This window comes from Oxyura jamaicensis, chromosome 1, assembly GCF_011077185.1.
Source record: "Oxyura jamaicensis isolate SHBP4307 breed ruddy duck chromosome 1, BPBGC_Ojam_1.0, whole genome shotgun sequence".
Classification (NCBI taxonomy): Eukaryota; Metazoa; Chordata; class Aves; order Anseriformes; family Anatidae; genus Oxyura; species Oxyura jamaicensis.
The window spans coordinates 63,091,019-63,111,092 of NC_048893.1; the positions used below are offsets into that span (position 1 = coordinate 63,091,019).

General features: G+C 38.8%; 1 protein-coding gene across 12 annotated transcripts in view; it reads left to right on the top strand.

Annotated features, from left to right (window-relative positions):
- The window catches only part of WNK1 (WNK lysine deficient protein kinase 1), a 104,729-nt gene that overhangs the window by 50,325 nt on the left and 34,330 nt on the right, over positions 1-20,074 (top strand). For 9 of the 12 annotated variants that reach the window (XM_035345567.1, XM_035345586.1, XM_035345608.1 and 6 more), the window contains exons 5-10: positions 8,088-8,176; positions 9,580-9,799; positions 10,020-10,356; positions 11,422-11,609; positions 14,615-14,872; positions 16,662-17,090. In XM_035345567.1, the coding sequence (XP_035201458.1) occupies positions 8,088-8,176; positions 9,580-9,799; positions 10,020-10,356; positions 11,422-11,609; positions 14,615-14,872; positions 16,662-17,090 (1,521 nt within the window). The remainder of the gene's footprint in view (positions 1-8,087; positions 8,177-9,579; positions 9,800-10,019; positions 10,357-11,421; positions 11,610-14,614; positions 14,873-16,661; positions 17,091-20,074) is intronic. The other 3 variants (XM_035345662.1, XM_035345672.1, XM_035345644.1) reach the window with 2 other exon arrangements.

A 20,074-nucleotide genomic window follows, 5' to 3' on the forward strand; every position in this document is an offset into this window, starting at 1 on the left:
TGGAAGAACTTGTATCCTTATCACTTGTGTTCCTAAACAAGGCCCTTTCCACCATTACATGCAGCTATATCATAATGGTTTGACAGCTGTACATGAAGAAATTGCATTCTGCCTTTTGATTACTAAATTTCTTATTCTAGAGATTGTGTGATTTCTTCTATTCATTGGAGAGGGGTGCTGCAGTTATGTAACCTTGTTACAACCTTTTACAAGTGAGTGCTGGAAAGGAACACAACCAATGATTTCTCTAAAGAGTTAAGACTAGTGCTAGTCCAACTTCTTAAATTAGATTTGCTGATGGGATGGATTTTAAGTACGTGGAGTTGTAAGGCTTTTAACACTAAATTCTCTGGCTTTACATAAAGAATACAGTATCAAGGTGCTGGCAAAGCAGTGTAATTGTCCTCCAGCTTGTGGGCTTGGAGATCAGTGGCAGCATATGGATGTGGAGATGACAGCAAGACGTGATAGCTAGTCAAACAAGGAATATGCATTTGTTCTTTTTACCAAGGATTCTCGTACAAATAACTAGATGCTTCTCTTAAGCAACTTCACAACTCAAAGAATAAACAATTACTATGGGTGGATTGGTTAAATTGCAAATATATCTTCTGCATATAGCAACTTCAGTCATGTATGTTTTGGATTATTTTTTTTTTTACCATTAAGTGTATGACTAGCCTTTTTATTATCATCTCAAAATGTTTGAGAGTACATGGCACACTGAGGAGAAAATAGTTTCCAAACTGATCAGTCAGGTTGTGGCAAGCAGGCCTGTATAAATACTGCATTGCCTCCACTGTCTTCATAACTGAGTGTGAAATCTGGACATACACGGTTATCTGTTGCAAGTTTGAAGACTGCTGATTTGGAGAAATTTAAGAATCATGGGACTTAGATTACTTGCATGCCAGTATGATGAGGGGAGAGGGGAGTGAATGTTGTATCTCCAGCTTCTGCAGACTAAAGACACTGGTTGAGCTATTTCAGTGGTGTAGAGCTTTCTTAAATAGTTGAGGGGAATTCTGATCTGGCTGGTGGTAGATTAGGCAAGTTCAAAAGGTATCAAGTTCAAAATGTGCAGTCATTGCTTTTCTTCAGAACAGGGCAAAACTGTCCCGAGACAATGGACTAAGTAGAGGCTTGTGAGCTGACTAGCTCATTGAAAGCCTTCATCTGCTTCTATTGCTTGTACTGCAGTACTACTGTTTACTCTGTTAGGATGTTGATTTTGTGCATAGCTTATTCTGCAGGATTTACTGATTTCACTCCTGACAGAATTATCAATTGTCCAGAATTAATTACTGTGGAAATACGGAAATCAGAGAAGCTCAATTTTCACTTCCATTAAATATGCTGCATCATTTTATTTTTTTTCTGAACTCTACTGTATCCTGATTTTTTTAACAAGAACAATAAAATGCAGCTTCTGTAGGCAACCTGCATCTCTTCTGAACTGAGTAAATGCTAAGTGAGGTCTTTTTGTCATAGATAGGCAGGTATTCAATTGAACTGGGATGAGAATTACGATATAGATGTACTCTGGGTGAGATAAGGAAAGAAATCTGAAAGATTGTTTCTAGGTGATAGAACAGTATTGGGATGAGGGATTAGATGTGGAAAAGGGGGTGAAATAGTTAAACCTGTAGGTTTTGAGGGCTGGGTGAGTAACTAATAGCCAGTGGTGACCTTTAGAAGATCATAGGGTAAAGCAATTTAAATGCCATATATACTGTTGCCTGAGGGCTTCTGTGAGACTATGGGAAGGAGGTAGGATCCCTGGCTTGTTTTCCACTGGAATCATATGCTCTGTCAAATTTCCTTGAATTAATGGGTTGTGGCAGCCTGGGTCTGGCTCAAACTAGCATGGTAACAACTTAGCTAAAAAGAAAATATAGAGACTTTTAATTACTTTGTTTTTAAGATTTGACTTTGCTGCTGATTCTATTAGCCTCTGGACTGCAGAGTTTGAACATTTTGTTTGAGAAGATTAATCAGTTACGGTAGAATTCCTCTCAAGCTCTGCAGTTCAAGTACTTTTGCAAGGAGCCGAGCAAACATCGTGGTTAGACTGGGACAGGTACACTGTGTGCATATTAAAAGCTGAAATGCTTCAAATATTCTTCACATCTCATGCGGTGCACCCCAGAAAAGTGCAGCCTTAGTGTGTTGAATGTTAGGTTCCGTTCCTGTAAAGTAGATTGGCTTTGACTGTACAAAGCCCACTGTCATTGGGTTTGAGTGCAACTGTAACAATGACAAACAAATTATAAACATTGGCAAGTGAAATTCTGACATGCTTTATTGAAGCTACCAGAAAGCACTGTTAAAACTGAGGTGATAATAGTTAATAGCTAAGCCGTTGGAAGGCTACTCAACATAGCAGTATCTTTTAGGACCTCTTTCCCCTTGATATCTCTACAGTTTCACTGCAGCTGGTGGAGGGGATTTCTAAAATGCCCAGCAAAGGATGAAAAGGTGTTGTTTTGCAACGTTGGTGTTGTGTGGTACAACAATGTTGGTATAACTTTGGTGTACTTGAGGAACTAAGTCTGCTGTTTTGTGGGTTGAGAAGTGCTCTTGATAAACTGTTATTACATTCAATTTTAAATTATCCTCCCTAGCTATCAAAATATATTTGTTCACTTTGCACTTTAAAGCTGTGCATTTCTTACCATTGCTGCTTTTGTCCTTCCAAAAAAAGCCTGGAAGCTGTGAACAACTCATTTTATTAGAAAGCAAGTTCTGCAATAGCTGTTTGAAACCAGATACCAGGGGAAAAAAAAAACACAACAGACTTCATGTTAGGTTTGGAATAGAGCAAGAGGCATTAGGAAACATAACTCCAGATTATATTCGTGCACGTGATGTAAAAAAAGCAACAACACAGCTTTCTAAATTTGTCCAGCAGTTCGAGAATCGCCTTAAATACCTATTGCCTTACGTTAAGCACCTAGTAAAAGAAAAGCAATGGTAGCAGATATAATTGTCAGGGAAGAGGGATACGGGCTATATACTGTGTTATCCTAGTACAAGTTTATGTTCTTTTGGGATTAAATTGAAGTTACCAGTTTTGAGTATAATTATGTAGCTCCGTGGAAAGAGGAGAAATAGCAACTGCCTTCCCTCCTAGCACAAAATTAGTGCCAGCAACCTTGGGTCAGAGCAACATACTGACTGATCCATTCCCCTCCATTTAAATGTGTACTTCTGCCACAGCCAGTGCGGAGCTGGGTGATGCTCCTCCTGCAGCCTTAAACCATGGCAGAAAACTTGGGTGGGGAATAGGAGAGCAGCCAAACGGGGAGGCGGGGACATGCAGGAAGTAAAGGCTCCCTGTGCTGCCTCCTCTTCCTCCTCCTTGCAGCTAGCTGGGCAGGCAGGAAAGGACAAGCTTACCTCTTGCTTATATTCATTCTTTCTATTCAGAATTTGAGTGACAAAAGCAGATAATCAGCTTGAATCTCTGCAGCCTCATGTACTGGACTTGGAAAAGTACAAGGGGTATCAAACAAAAAACAATGCTTCCTTCTAGCTTTGATGTCTGCTTTCCCTCCGCTGTGCGTTAAGTCACGGATTCCCATCGGAAATTAACACCCAACTAACTCTTTGGTGTGTGCATCTCTTTTCCTGATGGATTTTACAAAAAGAGAGATCTGTCCCGTATTTGTAATTGTTAATTCCCACTGTTGTTGCTGTTCTCACAAGGATTGCACTAAAGAGGTAGGTGAGAGTGTCAACTCCAGAATAATTGTGTGTAGCTGCAGTAAAGGATTTGGGGGGTGGTGAATCAGAATTCTCAACAAGTCTGAACTGATTTGCATGGAATGGGTCCTCAGCTTCTAAAATTGCTGAAACTTTTTCTGCAACTTCCTAATGTACATTAAAATCCTGAATGGCAAAGCTAGAATGCTTGTTGCTCCTGCCATTTCCAAGCTATGTTGCTATTTTTTTATCTTATTATTATTATTTTTTAATATTAGGATTGCTGAGGGCACACGACAATCTGTCTTCTTTTTTTTTGGGAATAAAAAGTTAATACAGCACAGATTGTATCTCTTATGGTATTTTTAATATCTTTTGAATTAGAGCACTAATGCAAAATTGAGCACTAATGCAAAATACTATGTTTCTAGGCTGAAAATGTGAAGACGAGTTATTGTGTTTAAAATATTTTGAAAATACAGAATGTTTAAGAGTTATAGAACTTGTTTTTAGTGGATCATTTAACTATACAAATGTGGATGTTACAATTTTGGAATTCAATTCTTTTACCTGATTAAAATCTGATAAAACCACAAAATTTATCACATCTAAGTTGAGAAATGTGAAATTTCCTATGCTTAAAATGAAGACTAAGATAAGTGTTAGTAAGTACCCAGCTTTGCATCAGTTGTACCTTGTGTGACTTTACATATATGCCCATATTTTAAAGGTTTGGATGGCTTTTCAAAATGTAAAATTTAGTGAGCATGCACTGCTTTCAAGGGAAGCAATTCTGCCCTCGTTAGCTATATCACTAGTGCTCCTTTTGTAAGCCTCAGAGCTTGTGCCACAGTGTAGTGAACCTGAGTTTTTTTCAAGTCTGATAAATGCCATGATCTGGTTCATTTTGCAGCTGTATAAAGGTTTGTGTCAGCAAGAGGGGGGAAAGTGACATGGATGTGGGAATGGGCAATGGAGAACAGGAGGCTGCTGCCTTCAGCAGCAGTGCCAGTTTATGCTGTCGTAGGTAATAGCTTGAGAAAATGTTCGTGATTTCATGTGTGCCTGTTACACCTACCTGCTCTTTCATTTTCCTTAGCAAATTATTGGGACAAAAAAAGAACTAGTAGGATTTGGGTATTTAGCTCTGATTAATGGGACAAATAGATTTTTTTTAAAAAAATGGTTTGTGTGTTTATTTAAAGCAGTTTGGAGACTGGGGAGAGAATGAGGAGAAGCATGTAAGAATGTGACAATCTTGCAGTAAGTGTGAAGCATTAAAACTAGAAACACTGAGTTGCTTAGTATGTACTTCAGCGCCTTTGTGTTTGGGATCTAATGAAAGTATGCTTGGCTGCCCAGCTCATGAGCTTCTAAGGACACATCAAGGTTATTTGAACTGCAGGGCTCCCCTTTGGTTTCTCTGTGATGGTGTGATGAAGGTGTAAAAGCATCTCTAGGTTGAGGTATTGATTATCATTAATGCTATCTTCTGTCTTCCTGTGTGAAGTAGTATGACATTTGCAACAGTTGGAGGGGATTTTTTTTAAGGCTAATGCTACTTAAATAGCCTACACTTTAGCATCAGGGATGCTTGGGCAGCACTAGAGTCAAGCAATTCTATGGAAGAAGCTAAAAAAGGTGCTTGAATCCTGTATTGGTTTTAGGCCCTAGTCTGAAGGTCTCCCAGATTGTCTGAATAACAGTGTAGAATATGGAAGGTGTGGTGGATGAGTCTTGGATGGGTTTTATTCTTAACTGAACTATTGTCTTGGAACTCACAGAATAGAGTAATCCAGAATGGCCTTTATGGAAGGTCCCAGACAGTTTGCACAAGTATTTAACTTCTTTCAGAATAGAGATACACATAGTATCAGACTGAATCACAGATATATTCCCCCCCCGCCAGGCATTGTGCAAGAGCAGAGCTTGTAGTCAAATGGGCAACAAGAAGGCTCACATTCTGGTTTCTTTAAGTTAATAACTTTGTTGTACCAGTTGTCTTGTATTCATCTTAGTTTTCAGTTTTTCTGACATGAGATCATGTCACAGATCTGACACCTTCCTTGTACTGCCACAGTATAAATGAACATACGTGTGGGCTGCTGGTATGGCTGGAACTTTGGCTATTTAGAAGTACTGAATGCGGTAAATTTTAGGCAACTTCTCTGGCAAATTTAGATATAAATCTATTCAACAAGCACACAAATAACTATTGCACAGACTGTGCCTGCATATATATGCATGTTGGTGAGCATTTTATTCTATATAGAAAGATCTATCTTGTACATATATGAACATGAGCTGCTGGGACCATTTAAAGCTTGGCCATGGTTAAAGGTGGATGTCTGTGTAACTCATTGCTGTACGAGCAGAGACAAATGCAAGGGGTACTTTATGCAAGTAGTACATGCAAAAACAAGTTTAATGAATCTCTTAGAGTGTGTTGCTCTGTGACATGTAGCTGGAGACTTACGATGTGACCTGGTTACAGTATTAAAATTTACTCAGGCAATCTTTGCTCTGGTGTCTTACCAGCTGAGGCACTGATCTTCAAAAGTTTTATGTTCACTGAGGCTTTTAAGATTAAATTAATGTTCACTGACAGGCAGTGTTTCAGGGTTTACTCTTGTCACAATATACTCTTCAGTTCTGTGAATCTCAATTGCTAAAATTCCATGGGAACAAATCTTAGAGCAAAGAAATAGAAAATCCAGAATGCTGTTCTAACAGGAAGTTTTTATTAAGTGAAAGATCTGTGTCTTTCTGTAGTTCTTGTCCTTTCTTTTAAATTCCAGATGTGATCACAACACCTTTGTACAACATAATGACAAATGCTATTATTGTTCACTGAAGGACTGGGTGCTTGTGCACCTCCAGTCTTGCATTTGTATCATCTGCTAAAGTCCACTATGCCCTCTCCTGGAAGAGTGTGGTAGAGTATCTTAGGCAGTGAGCATATTGAAATCAGTGTAACACAGTGCTTAGCCAAGAAAAATGGTATCTGAACGTAGATGAAAATAATTACTATAATATTAAGTCCACGTTCCCTTAAATGATGGTCTGCAGTTGCAAAGGCTTTGGTTCAGAGACTTGACCCTTTCCATTTCAAGGCTTCCTTGCTACTGACAATAGAGGAATGGTGAGAGGGGTATCTAATGGTATGCTGAGAGAAATACTTCCTTGTTAGGACACAGATCATGCTGCTTGTATTACTGCTTCATGTCTATCTGTACTTTATACTCTGTGGTTTTTCACTTGTTTAGTCGCAATTCGCCAGTGAGACAGGGTCATATGTGTCCTGTGTAGGTGGTAGGTAGTAACTGAAGGCTCGTAACATGTAGTATTGTGTGCTAAGTTAAACTGATTTCAGGATTGTTTGGCTTGAAAGTTTGGGCACTTCAGATAACAGCATTTAAACAAGATGGCTCCATCCTCTCTCATGTCCTAAAATACAGAATTTGAAGCTAAAGGCTGAATCAAGTAAAATTGAGTGCCAAATTTTGCTGTTTTGGACAACTGACCTCCTGAAATAGAGCTTTTGGACATGATTAAATGATGGATTTTGGCTTTCTGTGCCTGCAGTGCTTGCAGAATACCCAACTGAGCATATCATGGTTTATTTACTTGACTGAAATGAGTAGTTGACAGAAGTTAAGTTTTGTTTCCCTCTGTCCCCAATGGCTTTAACATGTATTGGGGAAAGAATTGTCATGTGTTGTTGAAGAGCAATTGGAAAGGTGCATATTGTTAACTTTCCTGAACTCACAGCAGTAATCATACAAGAGTACGGTTGCAGATTAGTAGATCTAGGAAGAGCTAAGATACAAGAAAGTATTTTTTTTTATTTTTTTTTAAGCACTGACCAAATTATTTAATGATTCAATCAGATCATTCTGGGCTAATGTTTTTCCTCTAAAATCACTCTGCCAAAATTAGTTCATATAATGGCATGTTGGAAACAGTCTGGGAAGCAGCAGAATCCTTTGAAGACTGTTAAGTTAATCATGTGGGTTTGTGCATTAGTGTAATGTAGGAAACATTTCCATTCCCAGTCTAGTGTATGTATTCTCCTCTAACCATCATGCCTTCTGTAGAAACTAAATGGTACGCTTAACATAACTTAGCACCTAACTGCCAATACCTACTGTAATGGAGGTCTAATTAAGAAATGGGGAAAAAAAAACATGTTTAAAAAACTCACTAGCAAACAGATGAACGGTAAGATCTGGGGGCAGATTTCTTTGTAATTTCCACTAGTGGGCAATTTCAGCCAGTTACCTATTGAATAAAAATAGTTGGTTTGTATGTGAACTTTTGCACAATTGAAAGTTAAATCAAGTGGGCCTTTCAGTTTTTCTGTTGTTACTTTTATGTTCCAGGGTGTCAAGCCAGCCAGCTTTGATAAAGTAGCAATCCCTGAAGTGAAGGAGATTATTGAGGGATGCATTCGGCAAAACAAAGGCGAAAGGTAAGTTTTGTTTCTAGTCTGGATAGAGGTATTACTGTTGACTCTGTAACTGTGATAATACCAGATTTAGTTAGTTGTTGGGGTCTGATGAAAGTTAGGAAGCTATTATTGCTTTTGCATGATCTATTCTCTGGTAGGTTCTTATTTAACACTTGCTTTACAGCCTTAGTGCCAGGAAAAGTGCAAAAGCTACAGTAACAATCCAAGCCGTTTTACTCAAATTCTACTGTTCCTTTAAAGCTTTGACCTCATCAGTAAAACAGTGTATGACAGTCTTTCCACATTACCAGGTAACAATGGGTTTATTTGGTTGGTTCTTCATTCTATAGTCCTTTTTTTGTTGTTGTTGTTCTTGTTGTCCTTTTGATTCTGTAGGCATTTATTTTGAGGGCTATTTTGAGGTTATTTTGAGGGCTCTTTATTTTATAATTTTTTGCTGCTCATTTTCATTCAAATTTTCTGCAAGTTGACACTTGAAGTGATTAGCTTATACTGTTACAGAAAATCTGTAGCTGCTCTAATGGCTTATTTGTGGGTTTGTTTCACTTTCTGCATTTACATAGTTGTTGCTTACTGAGTGTTGAGTTTAAGAATGCTTCAGCCTTCTGTCCATCTATAGCTTCCCACTATCCTGTTTGGAGCCTGTTTTGTCAGTTTATGGATGTAGATTAATTTCATTCTATTCGTTCTTGAAGTTTTATGTCTGGTGATGTTGCTGTGTATTTTTAATTTCTATTCATAAAACAACAGCTTAAAAACTGTTTAAAATAATAATGTATTTTTCCCATTCTGAGTTAATTTTGTGGCTGCATGTCACTTCTTCCTTGCCATTTAGCTTAAACAATTAACTTTTTGACAACTGCTGTTGTGCTGTGTATATAAGAACATAATTTACCTTTGGTACCTTCTGGACAAAGGTATTTGTGCCAAACGATACAAGTTGAAGTGGTTCGAGATAGTACAGAATATGAAAGAAATCATGTGGTGCTTAGCTAGTGCTGAATTAGCTAGATGAGACTTCTGACAATATCATGAAATAGACTGAAATATATATTTAGTTACTGAAATTACTGATCTGATTCGGGGACTATGGGTTGTGTTAGATCTTAACCTCCAGTAAAACCAATCTGTTTCTTCTTTAGTTAATACATAGCCTATTCAGTTCTGTTGATGTAAAATCTGTGGACATTTCTGCTGACCAATGTGTGACTTTTTCCTACATCTGTACTTTATTTCTCCATCATGATTTTATATAGAAATCTGGATGATAAGCTGTCAAATTAATGGGAGGAAGCATGAAATGTAGACAATAAATGTAGTGGATCACCAGGCAAGGACATTCCTTAATAATATATGAAAACCTAATAACTGTGTGCTTTCTACATTCTTTCTCAATGCGCTAGGTATGCTATTAAGGACCTTTTGAATCATGCTTTCTTCCAAGAAGAGACTGGAGTACGGGTAGAACTAGCAGAGGAAGATGATGGAGAAAAAATTGCCATTAAACTCTGGCTGCGAATTGAAGACATCAAAAAACTTAAGGGCAAATATAAAGATAATGAGGCAATAGAGTTTTCCTTTGACTTGGAGAGAGATGTCCCGGAGGATGTAGCACAGGAAATGGTAAGTGGTGGTGGTCTTACAAAACATTGAAGGTATTGACATTCTCTGACACTGAAATATTGCCCATCAGCCTCTGCATTTACTCTTAATGTCTAGAAATAAAACTACTTCAGAAGTTTGTGACTGAGAAGTTAGTGCAAGAGAGTGATAGCTTATGTTGTAGTACTGCAACAGTGGCTGTCTATGACAGTCTGAATTCTGTGAATATATCCTCCTTCAGGTGGAATCTGGCTATGTCTGTGAAGGGGATCACAAGACAATGGCGAAAGCTATCAAGGACAGGGTATCTTTGATTAAGCGAAAGCGAGAACAGCGTCAGTTGGTGCGAGAAGAACAGGAGAAGAAGCTTCAGGAAGAAGGTAGTCAGAAGCAGCAGCTGGAGCAACAGCAACCCTCAAGTGCTTCCCATGCAGGGTCAAAGCATCCTGTATCTGTCAGTGGTACTACTCCTGTCCCCACTACTTCAGCATCAGTTTCTACACAAGTGGAGCCTGAAGAACCAGAAGCTGATCAACACCAACAACTGCAGTTCCAGCAACCCAGTATATCTATTCTTTGTAAGTGTGTCAGTTGGTTTATTTAGGAACTCTTGCACTTACACTATTTTTCCCCCACCCTTAGAGAGTCTTGAACTTCTGGTGGATATAGCACTAATTATCTTAAAATGTTGCTGTCTGCTGAAGAAAATAAGGCCAATGGAATGCACACCAAAAGAAGATGCATTCATGTGCTTTAGCTGAGCCAAGTCAACAGTGCAATTTGCAGTTCAGTCTTAACACAAAATATTTTTCCTTTGTTATAAGTTAATAAACTAAACAAACTCAGGCACATGAAGTATGAACGCATGTCCTAGTTCTTGGTGCCCTCCTGCAGGGACAATATATTCTTGTCCTGCAGAAGGTTGCATAGTTTTGTACTAGTGCAGTTAGAAGTATTAGAAACACTTCTACGAATTGTCACTAACTGTTGTTTAAGGTGATAGATTGTTGCAAGCAGTTCAAATCAGAACTTAGTTTCTGAAAAAGTTTCATTTCCTATTCTAGATACTAAACATGAACAGATGAGGAAAAGTTGGGAATGTTGTCTGGCATCCCAACATTTGAATAGCTACCTAAATAATGATGTTAGATAAGTTCCATATTAGAGTGGTGAAATGATCAAATTGCTATCTGCCCTAAGGAAGTAGAGATTTTAAGTTCTCTATTATACCTACTTCAGGTGCATCTACCAGCCAGCACAACCAACCTGTTTTATACTTCTATATAAAAATAAGTAAAAGTAATAAAACAAAACTGAAAGATCATTCATGACAAATGGAATTTAAATTTTTATTTCTAGTTCAGCGTTTAATAGGGAGCATAATTTACTGTTAAGTATCTTTCCAAAGACCTCCTGAAATTACTGATTTTCAGAGGTTAGGGGAAGGCATGCTAGTAAGGAGTTAGTATACTGAGAAAGAAAAAAAATGTTAGTTTTTCTACCAACACAAATTTTAGCACAGGTAAAATGCTTATAATGTCTATGTGACATGAAACAAATGCAATCTAGTATTACAATACATTCAAGTTATGAAACAAGATTGCAGTTACTGAAATGCAAATTTTTATCTTTAATTTTTGCAGCTGATGGGACAGTTGACAGTGGCCAAGGGTCATCTGTTTATACTGAATCTTGTGTGAGCAGTCAACAGACTGTGTCTTATGGTTCCCAACATGACCAGCCAATCTCAACAGCTGCAGCCCAGGGGTACGCAGCTTCAGTTGGCCAAGTCCAGTCACAACAGCATGGAGGATATCAGCCACCTGCAGTGGTAAGCCAGAACTTACAGTATCGCAAATGCATGGAAATACTTGATTGTGGTTTTTTCCTTCTTCTTGAAGGTGAGAAGAAAGTCTGTCAGGCAATCTTCCATATATATTTTGTTTTGCATGCAATACAAATTCTGTATGGGAGCAGTTAGTGGCCTGTTTTTATAAGGTGACTGAGTCTAGTTAAAATACAAGGGTATATTTGTCTTTAAAGTAAAGCTTTTTTTTTTTTAAAAAAAAAAAACAAAACAACTTTTGGGTTGAGATTTTAATGGGTGTAAATAACATTCTTAGTACAAGTCTATGAAAATAAGCACTAAATCTCACTTGGGAAGGTGTGTTGTGTGTATATGAAGTTACCGGGGTTAAAGTTAAGCTGTTACTTTGATTTGAAGGAGGGGCTAGAACAATTTAAGCTGCTGTTTAAATATGAAATTGCTATGTATGTTCTGTGACACTTTGATTACAGATTCTGAAGGTAAGATCTTTTTACCTGTTATAGAATGCTGCATGTGAGAACTCCAGACTGAAAAGATCCCACGCCCTTGTTCCCAATTTTATTTCCAGCTTGCATTGATTTGCTCATCAGTTGCCATGCATATTCCTTTTCCCTGAAAAGTCTGCACTGGGCACAAATACTTTTCCTACTATGTTCATTTGTGTTGCCCTTTTATTTTGGTATGTTTTTCCCTTGGTATGTTGTAGGTAAGAGTATGAGACCATGCAGAAGTCTATTCAAACTCTGGAGTAGAACTTCTGCTACTGTTACATTGTCTTCAGTGGTTCCCTTGTCTTTTTTTTTTTTTTTTTTTTTTTTTTTTAAAGAATAAAAACCGGAGGCAGTGACATTATGTTATTATGTGGTAATACCATGCAGGGAGATGATGCGATACTTTAGACTTGAGGGTCCTCACTGTTTTGGTACTTGTGCTTGCGGACTCGATTACAGAATCATTGGTGTTCATATCGTTTTGGAAAACATCCTGGTTTCAGTCAGAGGCTGAAGCTGTGTGGTACTGTTAGTCCCTGAGCAAATGAGTTTTCAAGCCCTCTAAATAAGCTCTTGCTCTGGATAAGACATATTTTGGTGTGCGAGCATATCTTGGACCAGAAGCCATTTCACTGCCTTGGGATGGCTAGCTTCCAGCTTGAAAGACCATAATCTTTTGAGAGGGATGGGAAAACAAGCACATAACAGATGTAAAGTCAAGCTGCTTAGTTCACTCCTAAAATGTGCTCATGCTCTATGGTGACGACTGCGGTACCAGAAGGTTGACAGAACGGAGTAGAACACTGCAAGAACTACTAACAGTTTGTTGGGAAGACAGGATGAGAAGTCAAAATGATATTGACAACTGGAGAAATGATCCTAAAAAAGAAATAGAATGCAGTTCAATCAGGACAAGAGCAAGGTTCATGCCTAAACAGGAATAATCTGCTACACAAGTACAGGATGAGCAACAACCAACTAGGCAGCAATACTGCCAAAAAAAAAAAAGTCAGGGATTATATTGGACCACAAGCTGGACATGGTCAAAAACATCATGCTGTTGTGAAAAAGGCAAACATCATGTTATGTGAAGTAGTTCTGTTGCTCTCGGCCTTTGGTAAGTCTATGCTGGACACCCTGCCCAATGAAGAAAGTTGAGGGTAAACTGGGAGAGAATTCAGAGGAGAGTGACAAAAAAACACAACTAGGAATACAGAAAACAGGGTTTATGTGAGAAGACTGAAAGAGTTTGGTTGAGTCTATGGAAGATGAGCTTGAGGAGAGAGAAAGTTGTAAAGGCTTCCATAACACAAGAAGAGGCTAATCAGATCACAACACTGTTGTCAGATACAACAACAACAACAAAAGCTTAAGTAGGAGCAAGGAATTATTGTTTGGGAAGGTTTTTTTTTTTCTAACCAGCAAAGACATACTGTAGACACCATCACTAGAGAGGTTTCTGAACAGACTAGATAAATTAGTCAGGAATTACATGTATAACTAGTACTGACTTGGAACAGGTGAAGATTAAGGGCAAAATGTTTAATCCTTTGAGGTCTCTTATGCTTCTGTTCCAAAATCTAGCAGTCTAGCAAGATTTCTTATATCAGAAATACTTAAAATCAGATCTCCACTAGAGATCTTGACTATTTTTTCTTGGAGTTCTGTATTTGATTTCAATTATCTTAAGCGATTACAACCATAGTAGGAGCACATAATTAGAGAAGGAAATCTTGTAGTTGAAGGCTGTCTCTTTAAAACATAACCTTTCCACTCACCCTAAGAAAAAAAACAAATAGACAAAAGTCTAATTCTGATTCTTCCAGTTTGGTTGGATTTTGACCCTATGGCCTTCTGGATTATGACAACATTACAAAATCTTGGTGCTTTTATTGGCCCACTGTCTGGAAAATGCTAGTCTAAGACTATTTTTTCCTAAATTTTCCACATATTAAAACAACTTTGTCCACAACTCTTGCAGTAGAATATGTAATGTTAAAGTTTTTATGATAACATTTTAGTTAATAAAGAGCCAACGGTAAACAGTTCACTTAATTCAGGGAGGTACCCAAGCAGAGAGCCTGGTGAGGTGATAAGTACATACACACAGCCACTCGCTAAACTAAGAATAAACGAAAGCTCATCAGTAACTTAGGGCTTTTTTATTTGTCAAACTCCCAAATGGAGTGAATATATAGTATGGACCACACTGATGGCCCCAGAGAAAACATTCTCTTCTCTTTTCTGCCTTCCACATGCCTCTTGTAAAGGTGCTAGGGAACTTTCCTCATTGTTCAGTAACCTAAGGCAAACTTGAGTCCTCCTAGGGGCACATATCCTGTTCCTGGTGTATGTTGGCATTCATTCAGCATTCTCATATCTTCTTGCACACATAGTAGTCAGTATTGGGCCTATCATTGTGTGTCTGCATTTCTTTTCTATCTCATTAGATTTTTTGCTAGTTTTGTTTTTATTCTTTTAAGTGTTCAATTCTTAACTTTTGTTTCCCTCCTTTAGCCTCAACGTGGTCGTAGCATGTCAGTTTGTGTCCCCCACCTTCCTGCTCTTCCCTCTATGTCCTGCATCCCTCTCAGTGCTCCTTGCACCCCACCACCAGCGCTGTCTGCACCTCTTTCTCCTTTCTACCTTCGGACTGTCCCTGAAGAAACCTTTGCAGAAAAGCTTTCTAAAGCCCTGGAAAGTGTCCTGCCCATGCACTCTGCCTCTCCACGCAAGCATCGACGCTCCAGCCTGCCCTCCCTCTCTGTCAGTCCTGTATGTGTTACCATTTGCCTCCTGGCACAGTAAGATAAGTTATCATTAAATACATCCTGGGCTTCGGGCATTTTTAAAATGAAAAAATGAAAAGTTAATTTTTCATTCCTAATTACTGTGCTGCTAGATTACTGTTTTGTTTTTGTTTTCTTGAGAAGTGGTACACTTAAATGGTCAAACACTGATAACGTTTTATTTTGTATTTTAGGACAGGATAGTAAAAATAAAGGGAAATTATTCAGTTGTAGCACAGAAGGTAAAGGGAAGACTAGTTGTTACCCCCTGATGTCAGAAGACTGTTCATTTTCTAACTGCTAAGCAGGCATTCAATGTTAATTAAGCCTCGCACAAACCAGCCAGCTTTTAAAGCTTAGTTGCTGTGGCTGGTTATTCTAGAAGCTTTGGTTTGCTGAGGTAGTGTAGGGATAGTAGAAATTCATAGTATTAATACTTTTGAGGACTTTTCTTTAAGTTTTAATTGGAGTTGACACTTCGACTGGTGCTTGATGGAAAGAAGCTATACATACCCCCATGTGTTTCCTAAGGTCAGATGCAATATGGCTTGCAGGACAGGAGGTAGTCTGTTTTCAGTTTGGGGCTTTAATTTACATAAAATAAGCTCTGGAAAACTTTTGCTTGTAATTGAATTATATAGAACTAATTTTCAAAGTGTAGGAAGAATTCTTCAGGAGTACAGGAGTAGGGACTGTCTTGTTAGTATTGGTCAATATGGAAATTTGCTGCTGCTTTTCTGTAAGATGGGAGGGGAAAAGAAATAGAACAATGTGGAAACAGAAATTTGAAAACGTTTTAAGTAGCACCTGTATTAAAGATGATATATTTGCTGCTGACTTTAACATTTTTTTTTCCTTTAGGATTAGTAATACCTTCTCTCAGTATACTGTAGGCAAAGATGAAAAAAGGCAGCATTGCTAAATTATTTAGTGTTCTTATATGGAACTCCCTCCAATGAATTTTTCCCTATATTGTGTTGACTAACATAAGCCTAATCTGTAATAGTACATCATATGGAGTGGAATTGCTTGAGGACTTTGCAGTTATTAAACCTGTGAATGTCTTATTGTCCAGGAAAAAGTTGGGTTGTTTCAATGACTGATGATTTCAGATGTGAAAAAGTCTGATGGAAATGGATCAAAGTGATCAAAAGGGATGTTTGAATTTGGTAGAATCCAAAGACCACGCAGTTTTATAGTGGATTTTTTTCAGCTGTAGGCTGGAATGGTTCAATCTTATAAAAGGTCTGTCTTTAGCTCTCTGGGTATCATACAGAGAACACTCCTGACAGGACACTAGCACTGTGCTTTTTACATTAGATAATACTAAGATTTCACATCATCTTTATCTTCTAAATGCAAACTGGAGGCTCTGCACTGTTGCTGCTATCGAGCTCTGAATTTTTATGTGTCCATATGGCAGCAATGTCAGGAGTTCTATTGGATTTCAAGCAATGACCACAACGGATAGCCCACGATAATAAATCTGATTGCATTGTCATGAGCAAAGCTAGTTTCTTTTAGTTGATGATTGGAGTTGGACTGGAAAAGCAGCTTTAACACAAGCAAATGTTTCCATTTGTAGCTATGCCTGCCATGGATGTATTTAATGGATATTTACAACTCATCTAAGTTTCCTAAGTATTGTATGTTTTTGACCATGAATTGAATAGCCATTCTATAAAGTTACTTCACAGAACTGCCTAGTGAACTGTGCATGTTAATGTGCTTCACTTTTAATGTATGAATTACTTGTCTTGTTCATGTCAATACAGCCTCAGCATCCGCGTGGGGGAACACCAACGTTCCCAGATTCACAGATATTTTTCCCAACCGTTCATGAACGGCCGGTGTCTTTCTCACCACCACCTGTCTGCCCGCCGAAGGTGGCAGTTGCTCAGCGGCGCAAGAGCACTTCATTTTTGGAAGCCCAAACTTGTCACTTCCAGCCATTGCTGAAGACTGGCCAGAGTTTAGTTCCACCTGGTGGTAGTCCCACCAATTGGACACCAGAGGCATTGGTTATGCTGGGCACAACAGCTCATAGAGTTGCTGGAGAGCCTCTGCACGTGCAAGTTAATCCTGTGTTTGAGCCAGCTCCTGTACACAGTGACTATAGATCTGGACCTACGCCTCCAGAGGATGCTCACTACAGAATGCATCCAGAAGCTGTATATTTGGTGGGCATGCACTATCCATCACAGGTATCGGAGCAGTATGATCAAGTAGCTTGTAACTCTCATGTGACTGAACAACATTTGAAGCAGGTCCCTGAGTCAAAGCATGTGCAAGGTGGTCCTCCACAAAGCTCTGGGTTTGACTATCAATCGGGGCAAGCATTCCTGGCAAGACATGTTCAGAACCTGAGGCTGGATTCTGGGATGAGTCCCCTTTCTCCATTATCCAGTGTTTCAGCTCCTCTGAGTGCAGATCCTGCTCAGATGACATTCCATCAGGTATTTGTTCCGCACTCTGCCCCAGCTGTGCTCTCGCACAGTGGTGATGGCAGAACGAGCTGTGTCTTTGAGTTCCATGTGCACACACCGAGTTCTGCTCCAGCAGACGGGGCAATTTTAACCCAACGGGTCTACCGAAGTCGCCGGGGCTCTATGGAGACCAGTCAAGAGGAATCCACTCAAGGCATAGGGTTGCATGGTCGGCTTCAGCCTGTGACAGAGGAGCAGTATAACTATCTTGGTCCTGAGTTAGCAGGTCCCGGAGGGGGCTCTGCCAGGCGGAGCTGGCCGGAAGGAAGCCCAGAATACTCCAGTGATTCCTCACAGATGACTTCCTCTGACACTGGCGATTTCCAGTCTCCTCCCCCTACAGGGGGCTCATCTTCTGCTTTTGGTTCAGACTTCTCATTGCCCATTGTTCAGCTGCCTCAGAAGGTATTGCAAGAGTCGCAGCTCTTCATCTGCTTCCAACAGGGAGCCTCGACTCAGCAGGCCTTGTCCACCTCGCTTTCATCAGGACCACCTGCACTCTATCCTCAGGTTACAGGAGCAAACCCTTCCAGAGTTTCTTTGTTTTTTATAAATCATACTTTGCACTTAAAGGGGAGCCTTGCTCTTACACTTGCTCCATGTGGTTCTAAATCTTAGCGTTCATGGGGGTGCCTTTACGAGGTGTCAGTGGTGTACTAGGATTTCTTTAACTGAACAGGTTGCAATTAAATAATGAGGCATCAGCAACCTCTCAGTCCGTGTCAGATTCGGGTGAAGTATTGGTAGGGCTTTTGTGTTAAGGGTAATGAGTGGTCAGTTGTTTTTGTTCTAGTTACTGTTTTGGAAAGAGATAGCTGTAGTACCAAATGGGCTGTTAACCTATGGGTTTAATGAAATGCATCTTCCATGCAGTTTGAATCAGTACTGATAGTAAAATTTGCTTTGTATTTTGTTTCTGCTCTTCAGCTGTTTGATGAGAAGGTGTTATTTGAAGTTGAGCATTTGTATGAACAATATTTCAGTGGACAACAGCATGAAAAGAGTTAACTTGCTGACTGTTGAAAGCTGTGAAAGATTTTCTTAGGCTTGGGGGAAGGAAGTGGGGAGAAAATGGAATGGAGTGCAGTATATATTACATGTACATGGATTTGGAAGTGCACTTGCAGGATCATTAAAGAAAGGAAACAAGCAGAATAGTAAACTAGTGGCACAAATGACTGTTAATGTAGGTTTTGCTTCCTTATAAGCCTAGAATGTGGTGTCCTTTTGAAAAAGCAAAATTTGAGACCTGAAGCTTAGCTGGAGATGTGTGTTTTATCAATATATGGTAAATGTCCTTGCAGTAGTGAGTGTAATATCTTTCAGTAATGTGTTTGTACACCATGGATGTGAGGAGTATCTGTATTTTGTCTGTGCTTGTATTCTGAAACTTTTCACAAGATTATTCTTTTTTTGGTGAAAAGGGAAGATTTACTTTAAGTAAGCTTTCTCTTGTTCCTTCTGTTGTTCTTGGAATTGAGGACTCTGACACTTCACTTATTGTGGTATTATCAGTTTTGTGATTCCTCTAGATGAAGGAGGAGAATGTTTTTGATTTATTGTGGTAAGATCTAGAGCTAAGTACTTAAGCCTTTCTGTATGGGATATAGAGGTGTTTTGTTAAAGCTGAAATAGCTTAATCACTAGTGTAATAGATAGTAACTTCTATGCTGTAGGAGAATTTGTGGATTGAAGCTTCTGTGCAAGGAGTTTGAAATTACTTTGGGTTTGTTTCTCCATAAACAACTTCAGAATATGAAAAATACACCTGGAAAACATACTAAGGAATCCAGATTGTTTTACAGAATATAAGTTCCAGGAGCTCTTATCTAATTCATTAAAAGATCAGAATCTAAAGACACAAGCTGAGTCAATACAAACAGATATTATTGCAATGGGTTATAGAATATATTTATATCGTAGCCAATAAGGGCCTCAACAAGCTTCTAAAACTGCAAAGAAAAAAAATGGCTCTTTTCAATAGCAGCCATCTTTCCCCAAAGTTTTTATACTTAAAATAATGTAATTTTAATAAACTTTTTTTTTTTTCTCCCAATAAGCTTCTGCAAGCTGAATATTCAGAGAATTAAGACATTTTAGTAGATATTCCTGCCATACCTATGCACCAAATGTTTTTTACAAAGGCAGTTCACCAAAGTGGTGAGTGCTTAGGGAACTTATCTGGAGGTCTCTAATTGTCTCCAGAATCTGATCAAAAAGATCACTCACAAAAACAGTGGTGAAAATCCATTCCATTTTCCTCTGCATCTTTCACATTCATTTGTATGCCACTCAGCCATTTTTTGCTGTTGCTTATTCATTCAAAATTCTGTCTTAGCTAGAATGTGGACCTCTAGATTGTTCCAAATCTAATTCTTGGCTGGTAGTGAGTCTGGAAATGACTTTTGACTTGGATTTTGACATGCCTCTCAAAAGGAACAAATGACACATACATGTATTGAGTACTTTGTTATTGGTCTAGAAGTCTGTATATCTTTGATTTTTTTAATCAGTTTTTCTTTTAGCCTTCTTTTATCCCCTCCCCTCCAACTGTGTTCAGAACACACGAAAAGGTAAACTTTAATGCCTCTATTTCCAGTTATCATACCTACCAAGGCATCCTGATCTTAACACATCATCAGTGGAGGAAGAAGATGGTAGGCTGATCGGTCTCATATCGAGGGGCATCTGGGTTGCAAAGA